The sequence below is a fragment of the Medicago sativa genome, chromosome 8 (genome assembly GCF_051527215.1).
Source record: "Medicago sativa cultivar Bolivia chromosome 8, Bolivia_mono, whole genome shotgun sequence".
In the NCBI taxonomy this organism is placed as follows: Eukaryota; Viridiplantae; Streptophyta; class Magnoliopsida; order Fabales; family Fabaceae; genus Medicago; species Medicago sativa.
In genome coordinates, this window is record NC_140756.1 from 35,984,339 (window position 1) to 36,008,193 (window position 23,855).

Here is a 23,855-nt window from a genome sequence, read left to right on the forward strand (position 1 = left end):
TGCTCAAACAAACTATTAACAAAGGTATGAACCTGCCATAGTTTAAATTTTGTCCAAACTTAAGGTAACCGATCAGTTTTAATTTATAGAATTGATATAAGCATGTATGTACTGGAATGGAAATCTGAATTGGTTACTATTATAAATTTGTCCAATTGTAAAATAAGTATAATGTTAATTTGGTATAATTTTATTTTTGAAGCACTTTTGATAAATTATTGTGTAATATAAGTGGCTCTTGGGTCATGTATTAGGATAATAGGGTGTCCAATGGTGTCATTTTATTTTGTTGATTGTAATGAGACTATATAAGAGTCGGAGTTTGAGCTTATATACGCTATGTTCGTACCGAATCACCTCCGGTTAATTTAATAACAATAGCGGAATATATTGCATGACAATAACAATTGATTTTTTTTTGTAAAGCTTATAGAAGAAATAATATTTAAATAAAAATCAATTTTTAGATGAAAATTTTCCATAAAAGTTGTTTTAAAAAATTTCATTGATATGTTCTATACTTTTTGCTTTAAAAAAAAATGTTCTATATTTTAATTTTTTTGCAAAAGAGTAATTTTCCTTGCGTTATCACGTGAAAAAGTCTGATTGCTTTTAGTAGTACTTTAAATTTTTATTCTAATTTAATGTTAATCTAAATTAGTACTCCCTCCGATCACTATTATAAACAAAACTTCATTTTTTAGTTACATTCAATAATTAATGTATCTAGTCTATAATAAAGACTAGGTAACGCAAGGAAATATTACATTATGAATGAATCAATTGTTGCGTGGGACACAAATAAAAGGCTAGACAAAATCGGTATATTAACAATGATAGAAGTTGAATCAATCGTTTCTAACAGATACTATTCATCACTGACGGACCCAGGAAATTTGAGTAGTGAGGGCAGTATTTAAAATAATGAATAAGTAAATTCAATTTAGGTTTAAAATATTAAACAAAGTATGTTTTAAAAAATCAAACCAAGTAAAAGAAGAATAAAATTGGAAAGAATTTAATTAGCGTACTCTATCGGTGTATAATTATTCTACACATACATCCAATGATGTGCAGCTATAAAGAAGAATATTTTTGACTAACAAAGTGCATAATCAATGACTATTTTGAAATTTTGATACATTTAGGGACTATTGTGATTTTTTGTTACACATTTAGAGACCAAAATGATCATTACTCTATTATTATATTTTATTATACTTATAAATATATGACATTAAAGAGGAAGAGACCATAATAAGAGTCAAAGTACAAGTTAAACCAAGCAAGTAACATATATATGAATGAAAATATTAAAATTGGTGTGAGGGCCTTGGCCCACATAGCTCTCTATGTGGGTCCGTCCCTGCTATTCATAATCCCCAAAGGTATTGGACGTAACAAGTACATTTTGTTACTTAAAAAAAAAAAAGGACATTTTGTAGATGTCATCACATCTAACATACCAATTACATATTTGCCTTTGGCAAAAAATAAAAATAAATTAAAACCACCAACTTCATATCAGATTTAGTGTCTTAGGTAAGCTTATTTAAAATTCTCATACAATCATTATTTTTTTTGGAAACTAACTAACCACAATAATAAATAATATACTTTCCATTTCAACACTATTTTATTTTTCCCTCTTATTTCTTTACAAATTGAAAGTTAAAAAATAGAAATATTGCTAATCTTTGCTTAGCCATTAATTTCATTGCTCAACTAGAATCTTATATTAATTTGATTGCTAAAACTTAAAACAAGTCCAAGTTGATAGAAAGTGACATTGGGTCCAACACCACTTTCCCTTCTATCTATCTTCACCCTCTTTGTCATTTTCTTTCTTAGTTAGATTTATAAGACTTTTTTTTGACTCTTTTTCACTCTCTCTTCTTTCATTCTCTCTAAATCCTCGCAATGCTTCTTCTTCTATTTCCAGATCCATCGAATCTTCTACCTAACTCACTCTCTACCTAACGCATAACACCAAAACGACTTCGTTTTCTTGCGTTCTGAGACTAAAACCCTAGATCCGCAATGCTTCATCTTCGTCACCGTCGTGATTCTACTCCGGCCACCACAAAATGGCGGAACAAGGTATGTAGTATTCATTTCTAGATCAAATTAGCGTGAAACGGTGCGTTTTGATGTGATGTTGTGTGTTGTGTTGTAGTTTGATGAAAATTTGGAGCAATGGCCGCATCTGAATGAGCTTGTGCATTGTTACACTACGGATTGGGTTAAAGATGAGAACAAATATGGTCATTATGAGAGTATTGGAACGCCGTCGTTTTCTAATCAGATTTATGAGGGGCCTGATACTGACATTGAAACTGGTATTATTTCAATTTTGATAATTTTTTTTTTATGATATAATGTTCTATGCATTTTGCTTCTAATTTTAGAATATTTGATGTTAATAATTTTTGAATGAAAAATGTGGTTCTTAGATTTAGAATGTGCATGTTTTGAATGTGCTTATTAGAATTAGAATGTGCATGCTGTGAATGTATGCTTATTTAGGTTCTGTTTGGTAAAAAAAATAATAGAGAATAGCTGACGAGCTAGCTTATAGCTGATTGCGGATTAGCTAGCTGATCGAATTTTGTATGTTTGATAAAATGAACGGTTGAACTATCTTGTAAATATGAAATGACGTAAAAAAAATATATTTAATTAATATTTAATATTTTTAGTTAAGATTACAAGGGTGAAATTGAGAGAGAAGAATGATAAGGTGCAAGCTACTTGAATTAGCTTGTCAGAAACGCTATAAGCTGGTAAACATAAATTATAAGCTCGTGAGAAAATGACGGTTACAAAGCGGGTCTTTTTTAGTCGTTTGATCTTATATGCTACAATCTCAAAAATGCGACTTGCCAAACAGACACTTACTGGAGTGGCACTGACTGCAAGTCTTTAGGTTCTGGAGGCTGCATGCTGTGAATGTGGTTATTAATTTAATAAGAAATTTTTGTTTCATTTTATTTGTCGTTTTTTAAGTTTATAGTAGTATGAACAAAATGGTTTGCATAGAGAGATATAAGTAGAATGAGATAATAAATAGTTAGGGTATTATAGGAAAAAGATAAATAATTGCATTGAAAGGAAAAAAAATTATTGATTTTTTTGGTATGTGTAAATAACTTTGCAAAGGTGATTAGTAAGAAACGGAGATAGTAATAATTAGTAATTGTAGCTGTTTTATTTTATTTTATTTTACATTTTTGGGTAAAAAACTTTAATGGTGTTATGCAGAAATGCGGCTTGCTGGTGCGAGACGAACGAAGGGTGATGACATTAGCGAAGATGACATCCCTAGTACTTCGGGAAGGCAGTTTATGGAAGCTGCAGATGGTGAACATTCAGATGTTCCAAAGGTTAATGGGGTTTATTTATGTTTCTGTTGCGCATGTATAATGTATTTGTGGTTTTATTATATATATTTTCAAACATCAATGCTGATTTTGGTTATTTTTTCTTTTGTTTACGTTCAATGTGCAGCATTTTGGTCAATCTCCCCTTCCTGCTTATGAGCCGGCATTTGATTGGGAAAATGAGAGGTCATTGATATTTGGGCAAAGAATACCAGAAACTCCTATAACGCAGTATGGAAGTTGTGAGATGTTTCTAGTAGAGTTTTTTTTGATCTGTCTTTGCAGTTTGTTTTTGCCCAACTGAATTTTTTTTTGTCATCCCTTTTCTGCCGGGCATCTCAGTGGAATGAAGATTTCTGTAAAGGTTCAGTCTTTACAATTTCAGGCAGGATTGTCTGGTGAGTGTTATGCTGTAGTTATTGACGGGACAATTTTGATGGATTGCTTTCTCTCATTGAGCTGCCACTGCGAATGCCTTTTAGTTTTTATGCTGAGAGCAGGTTCAAGTGTCTGACTCAAAGTTCTTTTTTCGAATTCATGTTTTGTAGAGCCCTTTTATGGTACAATTTGCTTATACAATAGGGAGAGAAGAGAGAAATTATCGGAAGACTTTTACTTTCATATATCACCAATCGAAATGCAAGATGTAAGCTATACAAGACCAATTTTAACAAATTTTCTTGGATATGATTTATTTATTTTGAATTCATCAAATCAGTTGATGATTTCATACTGACGATGATCATTCCCTTTTATCAAATTCTAGGCCAAAATTACCTGTGAACCCCGCGCAATCTTTTACTTAGATGCGCCATCTGCTTCAGTTTGTTTGTTAATCCAGTTGGAGAAGCATGCTACTGAAGAAGGCGGAGTCACTCCTTCTGTTTATTCTCGTAAAGATTCGGTACGTATCAATGTTTTTCTTTTATTGTTGTGGATGGTTTTTTCTTTATGCTTTAGCCAGGAATTATGGACCGCTGTTCCTTTTTTATGCCAATGTAGTATGTAGAAGCACCTTTTGGGTGTGGGATGACTCTCCCATTGTTGTATAATTTATTTATTCATTTACTTTTATTTTTTATTTTTATAATTTTATTTCACTAGGATAGGATATAAATGAGAAGATTCTAGCATAATTGCAAAGATAGATCTGAACTCTCAAATCAAATCTCAATGAGCAGCCATTGCTTGCTTTAAAAGATATATATTTTTATTTACTTAAATTACTCAAGCTTTACACCTAGAAATATTATTAAGCATCTAAGCCTATTTTTATGGACAGATAGTTAGGGATCTAACAGTGGTTGATCACCAACCGATAGGGAAATGGGATTATTCGCCCTTAGATTTTAATGATTCAAAGAACAGAATACAAAAATAGAATAAAAAATAGCTAACTAACAAACACTACCAGATAAATAACTTAACTAACTATTATTTTGCAACCTTCCCCCTTTTCCTATAATAAACCTTCATAACTCTATCGTCTGTTATGGGCTCTTTTTGATGCCTAACAGAAGTTTGGAGGATCAATTCTTTATATATAAAATAAAATGAAAGAGTGCGAAAGAGTGTAAAGGGAGAGTAGAAGTGTATAGACTATAGATTTATACTATGGGGGATCTGAAGGATTAATGACATCTTAACAAGAAAACCAAATTAAGAAACAATGCTGTGAGCCTAGACAGTTCAACTAGGCTTTTGGATTAGATAATAATAGGTAATTTTTCTTTTCTCTCCTTTCTTCTACTTTTTAGCAAGTATTATTCTGTGGGTTTGGATACAACTGAAAATGGCCAAGACATTGTTTTAGTTAGGGATATTTTTCTACTTTTTCAATATGAAAATTTGGAAAATAAAAGGATAACCTTGTAAAACACAGTTCTCAAGATGTTAGCTTGTATTTTGTTTCTCAGTAAAACGGATCTGTACTCTTAATTCCTTGCTACATTTTTTGAAATTGTTGATTCATATCATAAATGAGAAGCAGGGTGTAGATATGCATTTTCCAGTTGAATTTTCTCGTAGAAATATATATCTTATCTGAATATTGGTTGGCTAACTATGGAACATGGATGCTTGACTATTTATAATATATAATTTGCAGGGCTATATGTGCATGAAATGATATATTGTTTGAAAAACCGTTTAATTGATTTCTCTAAATTATGACAGGTGCATTTGACTGAGAGAGAGAAGCAAAAATTGCAGGTGTGGTCTCAAATCATGCCTTACAAAGAGTCATTCGCATGGGCCATTGTGTCACTATTTGATGGCAGTATTGGTGCAGCTTCGGTTGGGCCTGCTTCCCCAAGCAGCCCTCTTGCTCCAAGTGTATCTGGTTCAAGTTCGCATGAAGGTGTTTTCGAGACTAATACAAAAGTCTCTTTAGATGGAAAGCTGAGTTACTCAAATGGAAATTCTGTTGTAGTTGAGGTTTCAAACTTAAATAAAGTCAAAGAAAGCTATACTGAGGAATCACTTCAGGTATGTTCACCGGGTTCCTTTGATGGAGACTCTTTTATGTTCTTTAGTACTAAATTGAAGGTATAATAATTCAGGCTAAAGTTTGCTGCTATTTATACAACTTCAGAGTATTATTAATGACTTAAACTCTTTATATTAGACAACTTATATTGCAATCATTTAGTATGCATTGAATATATGTATTTATTGAACTTTTACTATCGTATTGGTTTCAATTTCCTGTTTACAGCTAAATGCTAAATCGTGATCGCATTATTCTCTGATCATTTTATTTTATTCAATTTGAAATTCAAACTTATTTTAAGTTCTTAGTTTTTGGGGTTTAAAAAAATTAACCAAAACATCTTCCCAAGTTTCTTGATAGGAACTCATCTGTCCATTTGTCATATTTTTAATACTATGTTCTTAATAACTGCATTTCTCTATTCTTGTGAAGTCAAAATTTCATGTCTGCTATGATTTCAACATAAGTGTGTTGACTTGATACTCTTTGGTTGTCAACAAAATGACAAGGATCCCAAGCGGAAAGTGCATAAACCTGTCAAAGGAGTTTTGAGACTGGAAATTGAAAAGCACCAGATTTCTCAAGCTGATTTGGAAAACATATCAGAATGCGGCAGTGCAACCAATGATTCAGTTGATCCCGGGGATCGCATTGCTGATTCCATGTCTGGAAAGTATCCTAGTAATGGTTGTGATGATCCTCAGGGTAGTATCTCCAGGTGGAACATCAGTGATGCAAAAGAAGTTTTGAGCAATGGAGCAAATCAACATGGAAACTCGGATTTTAATGCTGATGATGTAAGTATTATATCTTATGACTGAGTTGACAGCCTATATTTACCTGTTGGGTTGATTCCTTAGAGCAGAAGTTAATATTTAAAGGGATTTATTGAAACAGTTTTTTTACTAAATAAATTGCATTTTATACCCGACTTCTTATCGATAGGTTCTTTATGGTGTCTGGAAAGATGTGGATATTTTAGTTTATGGTAAAGAGAATAGCTTTATGGTGTACCTAGGTGTTAAATTTATCATTACTGAGTAGCTTAAGATGGAGTTACTAGCTGCTATAAGCAAGGATCTTTTCCAATTTTACACTGAAATACATAGATAAGGTTGTGTGGGTGCACAAAGTAGAATTATGTGACATTGGACATATGCAATCGTGGATGTTTGTTTTTAAAATGGTTTGTTTCTATACTATGTCAAAAAAGGGTCTCACACCTAGGGATTCATAATTGTGAATCCTTTATAGATTGAAGTAACTATCTGCTATAAATAGTGAACATTTCCTACAAACCCACTTGGGTTGGCCTAGTGGTGTTGGTTTGGGACCTTAGAGTGTGCTCCTCCTCAAGGTCTCAAGTTCGATTCTTCATGACGCCAATTTGGGTGGGATATTTAGCTTCTTAAAAAAAAAGAACTTTTCCTATGTTACACTGAAATGCTTAGTTAAAGGCTGTGGGGTACATGCAATAATATGTAAAATTGAAAGTATCCAACCCTAGAGGTTCATTTTTAAAAGGTTCCTTTCTTAATTATGGGAGGTCAAAAGTAACTTATCATGCCTTCTCAAGGATAGTGAGATTGTCTACCATTTTTGGGATTTATAATTGCGACTTCTCTTGCTGAATAGTGATCACTTTGAATGGATCTTTGAATTTTGCTTGTCTATGTTGTGTTTGGTAAGATATTAAAGACCAATCATGTTTAATTTTGCTGCAGTGATGAGGATATATCTTGATGTTGTAATTATAAGTTAATTTTATGTCTATATGCCATGTCAGTGCTAATATGCTCTATATTGATTAACATATAGTTCCATGCTTTTGACTTCCGCACAACAACAAGAAACGAGCCTTTTTTGCAACTTTTTCACTGCCTCTATGTGTATCCGTTGACTGTAAGTTTGGGTAGGAAAAGGAATTTGTTTATACGGGTTGAACTCAGAGAGGATGATGGTGATATTCGCAGACAGCCGTTGGAGGTATTGACCTTCATTTTTTGTTCTTATAACCACTCTTGGCTTGTGCTATAATTTCTTAATTGTCTTATTTGTTTTTTTTTTTTGGTGCGGCTAATCTGTCCAGGCAATTTATCCTAGAGATCCAGGTGTTGAGACCTCATTTCAGAAATGGGGTCACACCCAAGTTGCTGTTGGGGCTAGGGTTGCTTGCTACCATGACGAAATTAAACTTTCCCTTCCTGCCATGTGGACACCAATGCACCACCTTCTATTTACTTTATTTCATGTTGATCTGCAAACGAAATTGGAAGCACCAAAGCCAGTAAGTTTGTTTATCTGTTTCCTGTTCCACTTAATTTTTTATTTTTTATTTTTATATTTTTTTTATTCCTGCTATTATGGTTGGGAGTCTGGGGCTTCTTTTTAATTCTGTTGAATTGATAATCCTTGTTAATTTTTCACAGGTGGTAATTGGATATGCAGCACTTCCTTTATCGTCACATGCTCAGTATGTTCTCTTGATTTGATATCTATATATTTGATTCGACATAAGAAATGTCTATTTTATTTATTAATGGTAGTTGGTGCTTTAATGCTCTTGGTTAGTCAAACAAATATAGACTGCACATGATAGAAACCTCAATTAACAACCTAAGATCATAATGGTGATAGAAAGTGGTCTAATTTTTCTGTTGTTGAAATTCTGCTAATTGTTTAGCCTTTGGCGTTTGTCAACGTGTAATGGGTGGATCATAGGTAAACTAATTAGCAGAAATTTGACTTCAATACAGTGGAAACTACATTTTAACAAGTATAACCCAATTAAATCTTTACAAAAAAAGTAAATCAGTCCCCATGCTGCATTTGAACTCTTAAATTGTATCTTGAATCATAATACCTCTTCATTTGTATTTTTCCGTTCTCTATTATGCTTTAATACTGAAAGAACTTTTTATGTCTGCATTTTGAGCATATTTTAAGGCCAAAACGTTTTTAACAGTGTCCTTAATGACCTTCTGAAAAAAAGTGGTTTTCTCCCGAAAAAACTCGTTACCAATCATTCACTCACTTTTACTGAATTTTTTTTCTTGTGGTTATTCAGGTTGCGTTCGGAAATCAATCTCCCAATTTTGAGAGAGTTGGTCCCACATTATCTCCAGGATGCAGGACGGGTATGTGTTTATAATATTTATGCACACCTGTATATCTTAATGTTCATGTGTTGCTTTTGTATGTTTGGGTGGAAAGGGAAAATTTAATTAAAACTGTTGTCGGTTAAGAGTTTTATAAAATGATAGATCATGACATGATCTTCTACCCCCCTCCTTTATGACAAAGGATTCTAAGCATCCAAGGAGAGTGAATGGCTTTGCACCCCATTAGCCTTCTTTATTAAAAAAAAAAAAATCTAAGAACAGTGAATGGAATTGATTCTTAGCCTCTTGTTCTCTTTCCTTTTCATTTTTGTTTTTATGGTTATCTGTCTTAGTCTAATGTGTTATATTTTACTTGATGTGACTTTATTTTTTTTTTGGATTCTTTTTCATAATGTGTTTGAGCTTGAGTCATTTTATGTTTTGTTCTCTTGCTTTTTGATAGGAGAGATTGGATTATTTGGAAGATGGGAAAAATGTCTTCAGACTGCGTTTACGGTTATGTTCTTCTTTATACCCTATCAATGAACGTATTAGAGACTTTTTTCTCGAATATGATCGACACACTCTTCGAACAAGTCCACCTTGGGGTTCTGAACTGCTAGAGGTACCTTTATTGTCCAGCTTTATTTTTAGTATGATTTTGGGCCCTCTTAGTTATCTTAATTGTATATTTTCGACTTCTATAGGTAATGTTGTACTCGTATTATATTTTGAACCAATATTGTCTATTGCAGATCGCAGAAAATAGTAGTTTGTTCAAATTCCGCTACACAACAGTGTTATATTGCCTCTATTTGACAACATTTTGTAATAAATAGCTTATTGCGAAAGAATAGAGATCTATTCGAATTTCGCTATGCTATAGTGCTATAGCCGCACTATTTAACAACACTGTTTTGATCTTATTGTTGAGGACCGCCTTTTATTTCCCTTGAACTTGGAAGGGTGTCTTAGATTTTTTTAACATGGATATTTTTGTGTGGATATTACGGTGAGGTACCGTGATAGGTTTCTTTGTGGTGAAGCTGCTGAATCACTATTCCAAACTTTCAGATATATTATTCAACAATTAGACAGCTGTGATTTTGGGAATAGAGCAAACGGGAGAATAGGGTCCTCCTCCTACCCCAATGCAATTTGCAAATAATGGGTTTTGTGGTGGTGAGGTAAAGGTGAAGAAGAGTGTGAAATACAATGACTGTCACCAAGTTACCATCGCCATTAGTAATGTATCTACGTGGCCTCATTCACCTCCACATTGCCTTCATTGCCTGACAATCCAGCAACACTTCAAGCCTAGTATCTAACACTCCTCACCACTGTCATCGGACCCATCACCCATCGCTATTTCTGTTGTTTTCACCTTTACAACATCAAAATCAGAACCTGTGTGGTGAGAATCAAACAAGCATCACTCAAGCTGATGAATATGTTTCTCCTAAAATTTGGGTTGGGTCTAACCCAACCTTACAAAACCGGCTTGATCCTTGACTTCCATTTGTTTTATGAGGCACATATGGAGCCGGTTATGTAAGGTTGAGTCATGCCCAACCCAAATTCTAAGATGGTCCCTGCTTGGGTGGACCTAACCCAACCTTACTAAACTTTATAAACACTACACACGGACTAAATCCACCCCTTCACACTAAACACAGTGTAGGTATTGGTGGCTGCAATGATGGCCCCAAATGCCGCAATTAGGTGGCTAGGGGCGGACCACAATGAAGGGGAAGTTTCCAACAGTTTCTTCTTGTGAGCATCAAATAGTTGGTACCATTCAATAATGTTCTCAGGGTAGAGAAGCTTGATCCAAGAGAACAGAGGTGGCATTTCAACTAGTGTTTGGGTCTGTTGCTTGAGCACTGTGGCTTATGATTGGGAAGGCTGTGGTATATGATTAGCTGTGGTTTTGTTTCTCAAATTCATATTATTTCATCTGTTGGGTGTGGGATAATTGGAAGTATTGGGTAATTTTAATGCCTCATGGACATGAGTGAGGCACCTCCCGTGGTAGCTCACCCTACATTTTATCGTATGAGATGGTCATTATTATGTCTAATTGTCTAAGTAGTAGTTATGTTTTAGCTATTGTTGACATCATAAGCTAATATAGCAATAAATTTTTATAGTCTTATATGGTTTCTTATTGTGCAATCCTTACCTGTTGTTTTCTTTTGGGTTTCACTTTATATGTTTGTAATCATTTGAAGACTATGGTTTGTATATATTGTACGCTGATTATATGATATCATTAGTTGGAGTACTAAATTAAGATTAACTTATTCTGGAATGCAGGCTATTAATAGTTTGAAGAACGTTGATTCTACTGCTTTACTTCAGTTTCTTCACCCAATTCTTAACATGCTGCTTCATCTTATTGGCAATGGTGGAGAAACACTCCAGGTTTGCTCATTAATTTGTTCTTTTTTGTCATGTGTTTTTAAATTATATTTTGTTGGTTCAATACTCCCCCCAAATCCTTTGCATGCGTGGATTTGCTTCTTTCACATTAAATTCACTTTTCCACAACTATTTTCAGGTTGCGGCTTTCCGGGCCATGGTTAATATTGTAACTAGGTATGCTTTTTATCTATATTCTCAGGAAGTGTGTATTCATATGCTACACTTTATATTATAACCTGGTACAAAATTCGAAAATAAGAGAAGACATGTTGGATTGGGATATAATGTGGTTGAATCATGTACAATGAACTATGCTTTTGGGGCAGAAAGATGTCATTCTTTGTCCCTTATTCGCTACATGCCACACTCTTCTTGTGAGTTGGTGGACAGAAATAGCCTTGTCCTGGGAATCTCTGTTGTCAAAACCAGCTTGACACATGTATGATCTCAAATCAAATGTGTATTATGTTCTTTTCGGTCCCTCCTCATTCCCTTGTGTCTTTGTGGTAGGGGTGTTGCTCAACTTAAAAATGTATTTGGGAATGCGTAGCTGTTAGACCTTTACATGGTTGTGTATGTCTTTGACATGTGGGAAATTTGTTCTTTGAATTTGTAACCTCCCTTTGAGTTATCGTTGTGATATGCAAGTCTAATTTGTAGGGTGCAGCAGGAGTCGGTTGACGATGCTGAAAGAAATCATTTTCTAGTCAACTATGTTGATTGTGCTTTCAATGATTTTGGGGGTCGTCAACCACCAGTATATCCTGGGTTATCTACTGTTTGGGGAAGTCTGGCACGAAGTAAGGTACTGAGATGTTCATTATCATTTGTCTATTGCTATTTCCCATGTTTGTCATAATGTTGTATCCATAATCATCTATCTAAGTTTTCACCATGCATTAGAAATTGGCTGCTTCTCACGTGCATGCCTATGGTGATTTGATGTTTTAAGTGAAAGTAGGAAGTTCCCATAGTGGGATGTTTGACAATAATCTCACTTTTTAGATCATGTTTCAAGTTAAGCTCATAATATTATTTGGTCAAAGACGTAACTGTTGCCACTGCTGTTGTCTTTATGTGTTTAACTACTTATTTACAGGTGGCTTAATCATACATGAATATATTTTTTTATCCTTCACTTTCTTCCAATCTCAATTTTCGTTAGTGATTAACATTCACATAAACCAAAGGGAAATGCTTTCCTTCTCTAACCATTTATTTACAATTTTATTGGAAAACTAGTTTGAATAGATTTCAACGAAGACTTGAATTGTGACCAGTTGAGAACAAATAGTTTGAATTATTAGAAGATTCATGACATAGAAGTCATAAATTTCTTCCCGATAAGCTGAATTTTCTGTCAATAAATAATGGTTCAGGAATCACTTTCACAACGAAGGATGTGGCATAAATAAAGAAAACAGATCCTAGTTTCTGATATAATCATCCATAATTTTCTGTTTAGGCAATTTGACTTTGCATCCATATACTTTTTCATTTCTATTCTATTCAAAATGTGATACCTTATTTTGACTTTCTTATTGAATGAATTTCATGCTGTTGTGTTATAATTGCAAGCAAAACCAATTCATTAGCATGAATTTTCAATTGTCTATTTTTTTCCACCCTTCTAGTTGGTGAATAGAATGAGTTTATGTTACAGGCTAAAGGGTATCGTGTTGGACCAGTGTATGATGATGTTTTGGCAATGGCATGGTTTTTTCTGGAGTTGATTGTTAAATCAATGGCATTGGAGAAGACTCGCCTCTTCTATCATAGCCTTCCAATAGGTACCTATAAAAGCTTTTGATCTGATCATCCAAACATTCTATGGCTTATTAAATTTCAATCCTTTCTAATTTCTTGAACAATTCATTCTTTATTGTTATTTTATATATCATGAAGAATATTAATTTTCAATTTTATATATAGTTTGGGAAATGATCTTGAGCTATTCAATGCATAATTTCTAAATATGGTTAATGGGCAAACATGTGTCTCTAGTGTAAACGCACATGAATATAGTGTAAACACACATGAATATATTATCTGTTGTGTCTACCTAAATAGTACGACAAAAGCCAAGTCAATTCTTTAGATAGTTCGTTTAGATTTACGTCAAGTTGAGTAGTTTCACTAGAGTTGCTTTGGGTCTTCTTCTACCTCTTCTCAAACGTCGCCAATTTTTTAAACTCCATGATTCTACGATTTGACTCACCACACTTGTTCATATTGCTTTCTGCCTAAAAGCAAAGTTCACAGTGGAGAAGGAGGCCTCTAGGGAAATTTGGAAGAGCTTATTTGGGCTAATTTGGACCTATCCCGTAATTACTTTCATCAGTGTTAATAGTAATACACTTTAAAATTTGACTTAAACATCATCCGTAAATTGTTTTCAGCTTATTTTTGTAAGTTCTTGGGTAACTTGTAAATCAGCTCTTAAGCTTTATAAAATAGCTGAATGAGTAAGCACTTAATTAAGCTATTTACCCAAACATGTTTTTTGTTTAGCTGTCTGTTGCTATTTATATGTATTTGATTCAGCAGAGAGGGTTTTTCCTTTTTTCCCTTCTTTCAAAATGGATATTGTGTTCAAAGTTCAAACAAAGACATCAAATTCATAATATTTGAGTTGGCTTATATTCTGACGTTGATTTTGATCTCAATCTTTCTCTTGTTTTTTACTTTAAAGGTGAAGATATCCCACCGATGCAGTTGAAGGATGGTGTATTCAGATGCATAATGCAGTTGTATGATTGCCTTCTCACTGAGGTGCACGAGCGCTGCAAGAAGGGTTTAAGCTTGGCAAAGCGCTTGAACAGTAGTCTGGCCTTCTTTTGTTATGACCTTCTATCAATTATTGAGCCACGACAAGTTTTTGAGTTGGTATGTTGTTTTATGCGAATCTCTTTTTGGGGGGTTTCAATATATTTGGATTTTCTTTTTCTTATACTTGGAGGGTTTTTGCATATTAATTATAAAATGGGATACTTTCTGCAATGGAGGACTCTTTTTGTTGAAGGGCAAATGAAGACATGTAAACCATAAGATTCCAGGAAGGTTGCAAGGTCGATGAAATGAAGAATGCTCTGGGTATTATTTTTAGGATTTAAATGTACTACCCAAGCTTAAGGGATAATTGGGAGCTAGATGTTGGTATGAGATTGAATATTGGGTGGTAATAGCCAAACATAATATAAATTCAGTGTTGCAGAATGATAAATATTCAAGCACTTGGGGAACCCTCCTGTAAAGGCTAGCTATCAATGGGGAAGGACTAAGCCAATAAATTCTGCCCCTAAGAGCTGAAGCCCTGGCAGTTGCACTCTACGACGCTTTACATGGCCTTTCTGGTCACCCCCTCTGTAGGTATCCCTTTCCGAGTCATCGGCAATCAGGCTTTGACACCCATAGTAAGTATCCAAGCACTTGGGGAACCCGCCCCTGAAAGCTACATATCAAGGGTGAAGAACCAAAGCCACATAAATATTTCATTGAGAATATCATATGACTCAATGTGGTCTTGGGCATCCCATAATAGCACCCCATAATACCCAATTCCTTATTAGGCTATTACAGAAGTATGAACGTTACAATGAATGAGTAATCACACAAGATGGGATAGCAATGAATGCATATAAAAAAAAAAATGCATAGCACCTTTTTTTTGAAAATATGGTAGATTGTCTCCTTAGTTTGTTTGGCCACATGTGGAGAAAATAGAGCCACTAATGAATAGATGCATGGATTGTTACCTTGTGTTTTGTCTCCATAGAAAATGAGTTTCCCTTTGTTTGTCTCGATGGCTAATGCGATAAGGCAAGTTGAAAGATGCAAAAATGAGAGAACTATACCATTTTTTGTTTCTCGTTTGGTTGTGGAGAGAAAACAGCGAGGGGTTAAAAAATTGATGTTAGATGGTCTTATCCTCCTAAGTGAAGTGCGGAACTTATGTTTTGAACTTACTTCATGAAATTGTGACTGGTTTTGAATTGTATTTAATCTTATGGCTACAGATTTTTAATTTAACTAATCTGATTTAATGATTATTTTCCTTATCTATATTAGTATTTTATGAATATGCATGCGTAGGTATAGTTTGACATTTTATGTAGGATCTTGCGATCCATGATACAACTCACAATCTGTCATCCCCTTTCAGTCCTAGTCCAAATCTCGATTTTTACATTGCTTCCATGCTATGGTTCTATGACTTCATGCCAAGTTTATTGTCTATGCAGGTATCATTATATCTCGATAAGTTCTCTGGTGTATGTCAATCAGTTCTTCATGAGTGCAAACTTACCTTTCTTCAAATAATCTGTGACCATGATCTTTTTGTTGAAATGCCTGGAAGAGACCCTTCAGATAGGTACTGTATTGATATAGTTTTTGTTTGATTACTTATTTATATCATGTTACCATCCTGGGCACAGATATTTACTTAGAAAGTATCATAATTTATGCACTGAGATTTTTAGCTTAGTTTTCTCTTAACTATGTTACACGTTTTATACTCCTGTCAATATTGTTAGCTTGTGATAACTATCTCCTTTGACCTATCTTTGGATGTTGTTTGTTTTCTTTGGATGACATTCAATAACCATCGGTTAATATGTCTGATTAGATTTTGTTTTATTTCATTGACATGAAGCCATGCTATACTTTGTTGAACTTTGAGGGGGTTTAAACTTTTTAAGTAAACATACCGGAACTTGTGGGATAATGCTACCTCATATATGACTTGTGATATCTAATTAAATGGTCAGTGTGAACCAGGAAAAATTCTGAAATTTCATGTATAAACAATGACCCGCATATTTGACTGTCTATATACTTGTTACAGGAACTACCTTTCCTCTGTATTGATACAAGAACTGTTTGTTACTTGGGATCATGAAGATTTGTCTCTACGGGCAAAGGTGAGTTTAGTTGGAATAGAGTATCTTGATTTTCTTTTGCCTCCTGAAAGTTGTATTATTTCTGATTCATAACATTTTTTTATTAGATATTACCCTCCTTGTGTATCCATCTGTAGGCAGCTAGAATATTGGTAGTGCTCCTGTGCAAGCATGAGTTTGATGTGAGATACCAAAAGCCTGAAGATAAGTTGTATATTGCTCAGCTATATTTGCCGGTTATTGGACAGGTGCATAATATCATTTTAATTTTAATGGTCTTTCTTCTTGTTGTGTTAATTGAAACTTTTTATGCGGGTGTTTGCTTTGTACCATGCAATTACTGTGTTTTTGGCTGATAAACGGATTATATTGATTATTTTTTGGCCACTTTATATAAAGTAATGGATCATAATCTGTAAGGATTTTATGCAAATGCTCAAGAAATTCTTTTCAATTAATTTGAATATATTCAAATTATCAGTAAAGGAATATTTTAATGTGTATTAGTTAGATTTAAGTATAGTTTACATATATAAATGCTGTAAATTTAAACTTTAGTTTGTTAACATTTATTTTAAGAGATGTAAAAAATTAAGATTTATATATTAAATCTTGTTCTCATTTTCTAAAATTATTTTTTTGACTTCCAATTTCTCTAATGAATTCCGTTTGTCTTTTCAGATATTAGATGAGATGCCTGTTTTCTACAACCTGAATTCTGTTGAGAAGCGTGAAGTTTCAATTGTAATTCTAGAAATAGTTCGAAATCTTGACGATGCATCACTGGTGAAGGCATGGCAGCAAAACGTTGCCCGTACTAGATTGTTTTTCAAGCTCATGGAGGAATGCTTACTGCTATTTGAGGTTACTCTTCGTACAGTAGTTTTTGTGATTGATTGGTTTATCTGATTTATAAATTTTGAAGATGCTGAATGTTTATATTTTAAAGTTAGGGGAGGGGAATATTATTTTATTAGGGTAGTGGGGAGCACTAGGCTAGGCCATACATTCCCTAGAGGGACCCAAACTCTGTTTCTTTGGGTTATATTATATTTCTTTGGGTTACGATGCTAGCACCCAGAAGATAGTCCCTGGACATTTATCATTATTTTGACAATTAAGTTTACTCTGCTTTTTGTCATATGTTATAATTATTTATTAGGGTAGTTGGTATACTTCTTTTTATCAAATGTCATAATTGTTCTGTTAACAGTAGTGTGTTTTACAGCACAAAAAACCTTCTGATGGCATGTTACTTGGCTCTAGTTCTCGGAATCCCGTAGGGGAGGCACCTGCTTCCCCCAAATACTCTGAGAGACTTTCTCCCGCAATCAACAACTATCTATCTGAGGCCTCAAGGCAAGAAGTCAGGGTGAGCCAACTTCTGCTTAGCTATTTCTAGTGTATTTTTTTGTTACGGTTTGATTTGCTTCCTTGTACTAGGCTTGAATGCTTGAGGTAGGTGAATCCATTATTTATTTATTTATTTATTTATTTATTTTGCATCTAATGGCTTTAATATTTGCTTGGCAGCCTCAGGGAACACCTGATAATGGATATTTATGGCAGAGAGTAAATTCCCAGTTAAGCTCTCCTAGCCAGCCATATTCCTTGAGAGAAGCTCTTGCCCAAGCACAGTCATCTAGGATTGGAGCTTCTGCTCAAGCACTTCGAGAATCTTTGCACCCACTTTTGAGGCAAAAATTGGTAATTTTTATCTTGTTTAACTAAATATTATTTTTTATAATAATTCTAAGATGGTTTTGTCAGTGGATAGTGTACCTTTTTTTTTTGCCGATTCTTTTGTATAAATACCTGCTGTAAACTCTCTTCTGTGGGTTTCAATTGTTACCCTAATTTGCGGATTAAGAAATGCATGTTTTATTCCCCAAATTAGTCTTCAACTGCTGTAACAGAATCTTTAACATAGATAAATGCACCATTCATTTGAAATATCTACTCCTTAGTTTATTTTTTGTGTGTTTGTTTATTTACATTTGGTAACTGACATTTGTATCAACTTCTATTTGGTTTGGGTTCCTGTATATTGTAGGAGCTATGGGAAGAAAATTTGAGCGCTTCTGTCAGTCTTCAGGTCTTGGAAGTGACTAAAAAGTTTTCAGTGATGGCAGCATCACAAAGCATTGCTACTGATGTTGGAAAACTTGATTGCATCACGGCTGTATTCATGAGCTTTCTATCTAGAAATCAGCCATTGTCTTTTTGGAAAGCATTTTTTCCTGTATTTAACAGTGTGTTTGATTTACATGGGGCAACTCTAATGGCAAGAGAAAATGATCGTTTTCTGAAGCAAGTCACTTTCCATCTCCTCCGGCTTGCAGTTTTCAGAAATGACAACATCAGGAAAAGGGCAGTTGTTGGGCTTCAAATACTTGTGAGGGTATGTTTTCATCAATTTAAATTTTTATTGAAAGTTTTGATATTGGATTCGGTTTTATATCATATTGATCTAAACCTTTGTCTTGGTTTATCCAATTTGTGCAGTGTTCATTTCATCACTTTACGCAGACAGCAAGGTTAAGAGTCATGTTGATCATCACTTTATCGGAGTTAATGTCTGATGTGCAAGTGACTCAAATGAGATCTGATGGTAGCCTAGAAGAGAGTGGTGAAGCACGGAGACTTAGAAAATCCTTAGAGGAAATGAAAGATGAAACTAAAAGTTCTTTCCTATTGGAGGAGTGTGGATTACTTGAGAATGCTCTTGTAGCCATACCAGAAAAAAAGGCAGAGAATAGATGGTCCTGGTCAGAGGTGAAATATCTCTCTGACAGTCTTCTCTTAGCCCTGGATGGTAGCTTGGAACATGCACTATTGGTAAGTTTTGAATATATATGTACCAAATAAAATCAATTTTGATTTTTTTTTTTTGTGGCTGAGGAATTGCTTCTCATTAAGTTTCCTGATAATAATACATATGTAGAGTTGATTGTCCCTCTGCTTTCTTTTCTTTTGAATACCTATCCTTTTTTCCTGGTTTTGGATGTGGTCATTAAACATATCCAAGATCCAATGCCATGGTATATGTTTTTTGTACGGTCCTTGTTTGGAGAGTTGAAAAGACTTCAATGGGAAGTTGTGGAGACATGTTTGTGTAGCACCTGACTTTACCCTTTGCATATGGAGTATAAGTTAAACAAGAGCCACACGAGTATCTAGTTTACACATGAAAATTGCAACATACCAATATCCCACAAGTTCATGTTGTTTTGAGATATAAATTCATGTAGGTTGAATCAAATGAAGAAATGCTTCAGGTGTAATTTGTGATTAAAAGATATCATTCTTAATTTTAATTGAATATTTAATTGCACAATTATAAAGACATGTAATTTGTCTTTATGATTTTATTTTTCTATTTTAATTGTCATTTGACATGATTTACATCAGAACATTATGGCATCGCTTGATCTAACACCAATGGTTACGGTAGAGGAGATGAAGGATAATGTTATATTTAGAAGTGAACAAATTATTAAAGACGGTTTTTGATTTTATTTTAATTTTGTCATTTGACACGATTTACATAACATTATGGCATCACTTGATATATATATAGCTGACTTTACATAGTGGATAAAGGCTTTGGTAATTTATTTATAACTTGATGATATGTAGGTGGAATGAACTACTCATTTTGGATCTTTATCTTATTATGGCTTGGTTCCGAATCTGATCATTACAACCGGTTTAATGGGCTTCAGTTTATTACTAACTGTAATCTTGTTTCAGGCCCCTGTAATGACTATGGATAGATATGCGGCAGCTGAGAGCTTCTATAAACTGGCAATGGCATTTGCTCCAGTCCCTGATCTTCACATAATGTGGTTACTTCATCTATGTGATGCACATCAGGAAATGCAGTCATGGGCTGAAGCCGCTCAATGCGCCGTTGCCGTTGCTGGTGTTGTAATGCAGGTAAAGGCGTGATTTATCTATGTATATTCAAGGCTCAGATAAATTGTAATGTCAGTGTGATCTATAATTATTGAGGTTTTCATTTACTCAGTATGCATTCATGATTCTCAAAGCATGGTTGCTTCTTGGATATTCTTTTATTCTTTTGTTGATAGGGTGGACTGTGACCAGACTAGTTATGCATTAAAGTAGATACAGGCTTATGGTTGCAATATAAACTATAAAGACAAATTAATATATTTGAACCCATGCTAGTTTGATACAAAGATGGGAATGCAATATTTCTGTCCTTTTATTCCATTATATTTCTTTACTTGGCCAATTCTACCAATATTTCTATGTTTTTATTCCCTATAAAATGTCCATGTTTTGATTTTATACCCAAATTTTTTTTATCAACTTTTAGTCCTTAACTTTTATAAAAACGGGTGCTTTTAGTCTCTGCACCGTTTTTTTATAAAAAGGTAGGGACTAAAAATGATAAAAAATTATTTATAGTAAACTTGAAAGGTCCATATTTTTATAGAGGCTAAAAACATGTTTATCCTTTTTAAATATTAGAAGTCGTGTTTGCTACTTGCTTGTTATTAGTAAGAAAATTAGCAAAAATCAAATAGACATTTTATCGCTGCCTCAAAAAGAAAATGGACAACTTATCTTATTCCTGCAACTTCCTTCAATGGATGAATTATAATTCTCAACTGGTCACCCCTAATTATCAATATCCAAAATACGAATAGGCATATTTTTCCTTTTTATTTCTCCTTTTTATATTTTACTATATGCTCCTAAAATCTGCATTTCATTCAAGCTGTGGCTATTAAACGAGAATAAATAGTTTCCCCCCTTTTTAAATAGATCTAATGTGTGGTCATGCTAGTAAACTTTTCAACTTGAACAAATAAAACCAAGTACAAGCACCCTTCTATATGCTAATATATGTTTACTATAAGAACTGATGGAGGAAAAATTTAAGGTTAAACTATAAATCCAGTCACTATTGCTTTCCTACATTTTCAATTAGAGCCTATTTTCTTTTTCGTGCCAATATGCTTCTCAATTCTTGCCTAACACTTTGTTAGTTATCTGAAGTGTAAGAAACCAAAAGTACAGCCAATTTTGACTTCTATTATAAGTAAATTTGACTCTGAACAATTGTGCAATATTTGTTGTAAGCACTAATTAGCCATCCTTTTAGGCGACACTCATATTATTTTATGCCGCCTCTCTCTAGGAGGAGGGGGAGGAGAGAGCTGGAACTTCCACTGATTTATGTTGCAACTAACTTGTGCTTACACTATTATTGAATTTGATGCAGGCCCTTGTTGCCAGAAAGGATGGTGTTTGGAACAGAGACCATGTTGCTGCTCTCCGTAAGATTTGTCCTATGGTTAGCAGTGAGATCACGTGTGAAGCATCTGCTGCAGAGGTAGAGGGATATGGTGCATCAAAACTGACAGTTGACTCTGCTGTGAAATACTTGCAGCTTGCTAATAAGCTTTTTTCACAAGCTGAGCTATTTCATTTCTGTGCAAGCATTCTGGAACTCGTAATCCCAGTTAACAAGAGCAGACGGGCTTATGGACAGCTGGCTAAATGTCACACTTTACTTACTAATATTTACGAATCAATACTTGAACAGGAATCTAGTCCGATTCCTTTCACCGACGCAACATACTATAGGGTTGGATTTTATGGTGATAGATTTGGAAAACTTGACAAAAAGGAGTATATATATCGTGAACCTCGTGATGTACGTCTAGGGGACATAATGGAAAAACTTAGTCACATATACGAGTCCAGAATGGATGGTAATCACACTTTGCATATTATTCCAGATTCTAGACAAGTGAAGGCAGAAGAGTTGCAGCCTGGTACCTGCTACCTTCAGATTACTGCTGTTGATGCAGTCATGGAAGATGAGGATTTAGGAAGTAGAAGAGAGAGAATTTTCTCTCTTTCTACTGGAAGTGTCCGTGCCCGTGTGTTTGACCGATTTTTGTTTGATACCCCATTTACAAAAAATGGCAAGAATCAAGGTGGACTGGAAGATCAATGGAAGCGACGCACTGTTCTTCAGACTGAGGGATCATTTCCAGCTTTAGTAAATAGGCTATTGGTAATCAAATCCGAGTCTCTTGAATTTTCACCTGTAGAAAATGCCATTGGAATGATTGAAACACGAACAGCTGCATTAAGAAATGAGCTTGAAGAGCCTCGAAGTTCTGAAGGGGATCAACTTCCAAGACTTCAAAGTCTACAAAGAATCCTCCAAGGCAGCGTTGCAGTACAAGTATGTTCAGTATTGATTCTTATTACGCTATCATATTCCCTTCTTTGCATTCATTTTGATTTGGTTACATGAATTCAGTCTGTATTTCTGGCCTCCATTATCAACAGTACGTGCTTTACTTCCGGTCTTTCAGTTCTTACATAACACTGGTTTTTGTGCAGGTAAATAGTGGAGTTTTGAGTGTTTGCACAGCCTTCTTGTCTGGCGAGCCAGCTACAAGATTACGGTCACAGGAACTTCAGCAACTTATAGCCGCCCTTCTGGAATTCATGGCTGTTTGCAAACGAGCCATTCGTGTACATTTCAGATTGATAGGTGAGGAAGATCAGGATTTCCATACCCAACTTGTAAATGGATTTCAGTCTCTAACTGCAGAGTTATCACATTACATTCCTGCCATTCTCTCAGAGCTATGACACCACCACAAGTATTTGCTTTGTAATATTGCTTAAATGTGTTCATATATACACAATTATTGTTTGCTTCCTTTCTCACTCACCTCCATCTCTCATTGCTTGCAATGATGTGCAATTGTATTTGTATCATGGCTCACATATTTAGATAGAATTATGCTGACCTGCTGATTCCAGGAAAACATGAATCATCATGTTTTTGTATCATGTATCTATTTCCCTCATTTTCCCTTTTGTTTGTGGTGTGGGGAATAATGTCAATTCTGTGTAATATTTTACTCCCTCCGTCCCGGAATAACTGACCCATTTTCTAAAAAAAAATGTCCCAAAATAACTGACCCATTTCAATTTTCAATACAACTTTCATCATTCCCAATACAATATAACACTAAATAATACTACTTTTATCATTCCCAATACAATATATTCCACTTTCCCCTTTATTTATACACTTTTCTTAATCTGTGTGAAAAACCAAAGTAGGTCAATTATACCGGGACGGAGGTAGTAATTGTTTCAGATGGTTTTGCCTTTTTGGAATACAGCTATTTCGTACAATGTTGTTTAATGTGAAAATCCCATAGCATGGTCAGTAAATGGAAATGACAACAAAATGCATTGAAGTGCTATTGGTAAATCATTAGGCAAATGATTATACATTTAAATATGAACTATACTCGACGGGGACAAACAAGAAAAGGTATGACTCAATAAAAGAAATCAGCTTTCCACATGTATACCCTAAGCAAGATTATAACCAAATGTTTTCGCACATAAATTGACATTTCTACTAGGTTAACCATTAATGGAAAAGAACATGATATAGGAATAACATAGTTGATGTAACAGATACATCGCTAGGAGTAGCTGGGATCTATCATTGTGGATTGCCCAATACATGCGTATAATTATA

The 23,855-nt window shown here is 34.3% G+C and overlaps 1 protein-coding gene across 1 annotated transcript; it reads left to right on the forward strand.

Moving 5' to 3' along the window:
• The first annotated feature begins 1,853 nt into the window (after positions 1–1,853).
• SPK1 (guanyl-nucleotide exchange factor) lies at positions 1,854–23,220 on the forward strand. Its single transcript, XM_085737372.1, has 30 exons — positions 1,854–2,100; positions 2,177–2,339; positions 3,262–3,383; positions 3,508–3,611; positions 3,723–3,778; positions 3,929–4,026; positions 4,147–4,284; positions 5,556–5,867; positions 6,381–6,668; positions 7,690–7,857; positions 7,961–8,158; positions 8,301–8,344; positions 8,939–9,008; positions 9,436–9,597; positions 11,289–11,396; positions 11,533–11,570; positions 12,057–12,201; positions 13,060–13,186; positions 14,089–14,282; positions 15,638–15,768; positions 16,243–16,318; positions 16,435–16,545; positions 16,979–17,161; positions 17,526–17,669; positions 17,831–18,004; positions 18,351–18,698; positions 18,803–19,135; positions 20,051–20,236; positions 21,555–22,529; positions 22,691–23,220. The coding sequence occupies exons 1-30, from the start codon at positions 2,041–2,043 to the stop codon at positions 22,943–22,945; spliced, it is 5,511 nt and encodes a 1,836-aa protein (XP_085593498.1). The 5' UTR covers positions 1,854–2,040; the 3' UTR covers positions 22,946–23,220.
• Positions 23,221–23,855: the final 635 nt, after the last annotated feature.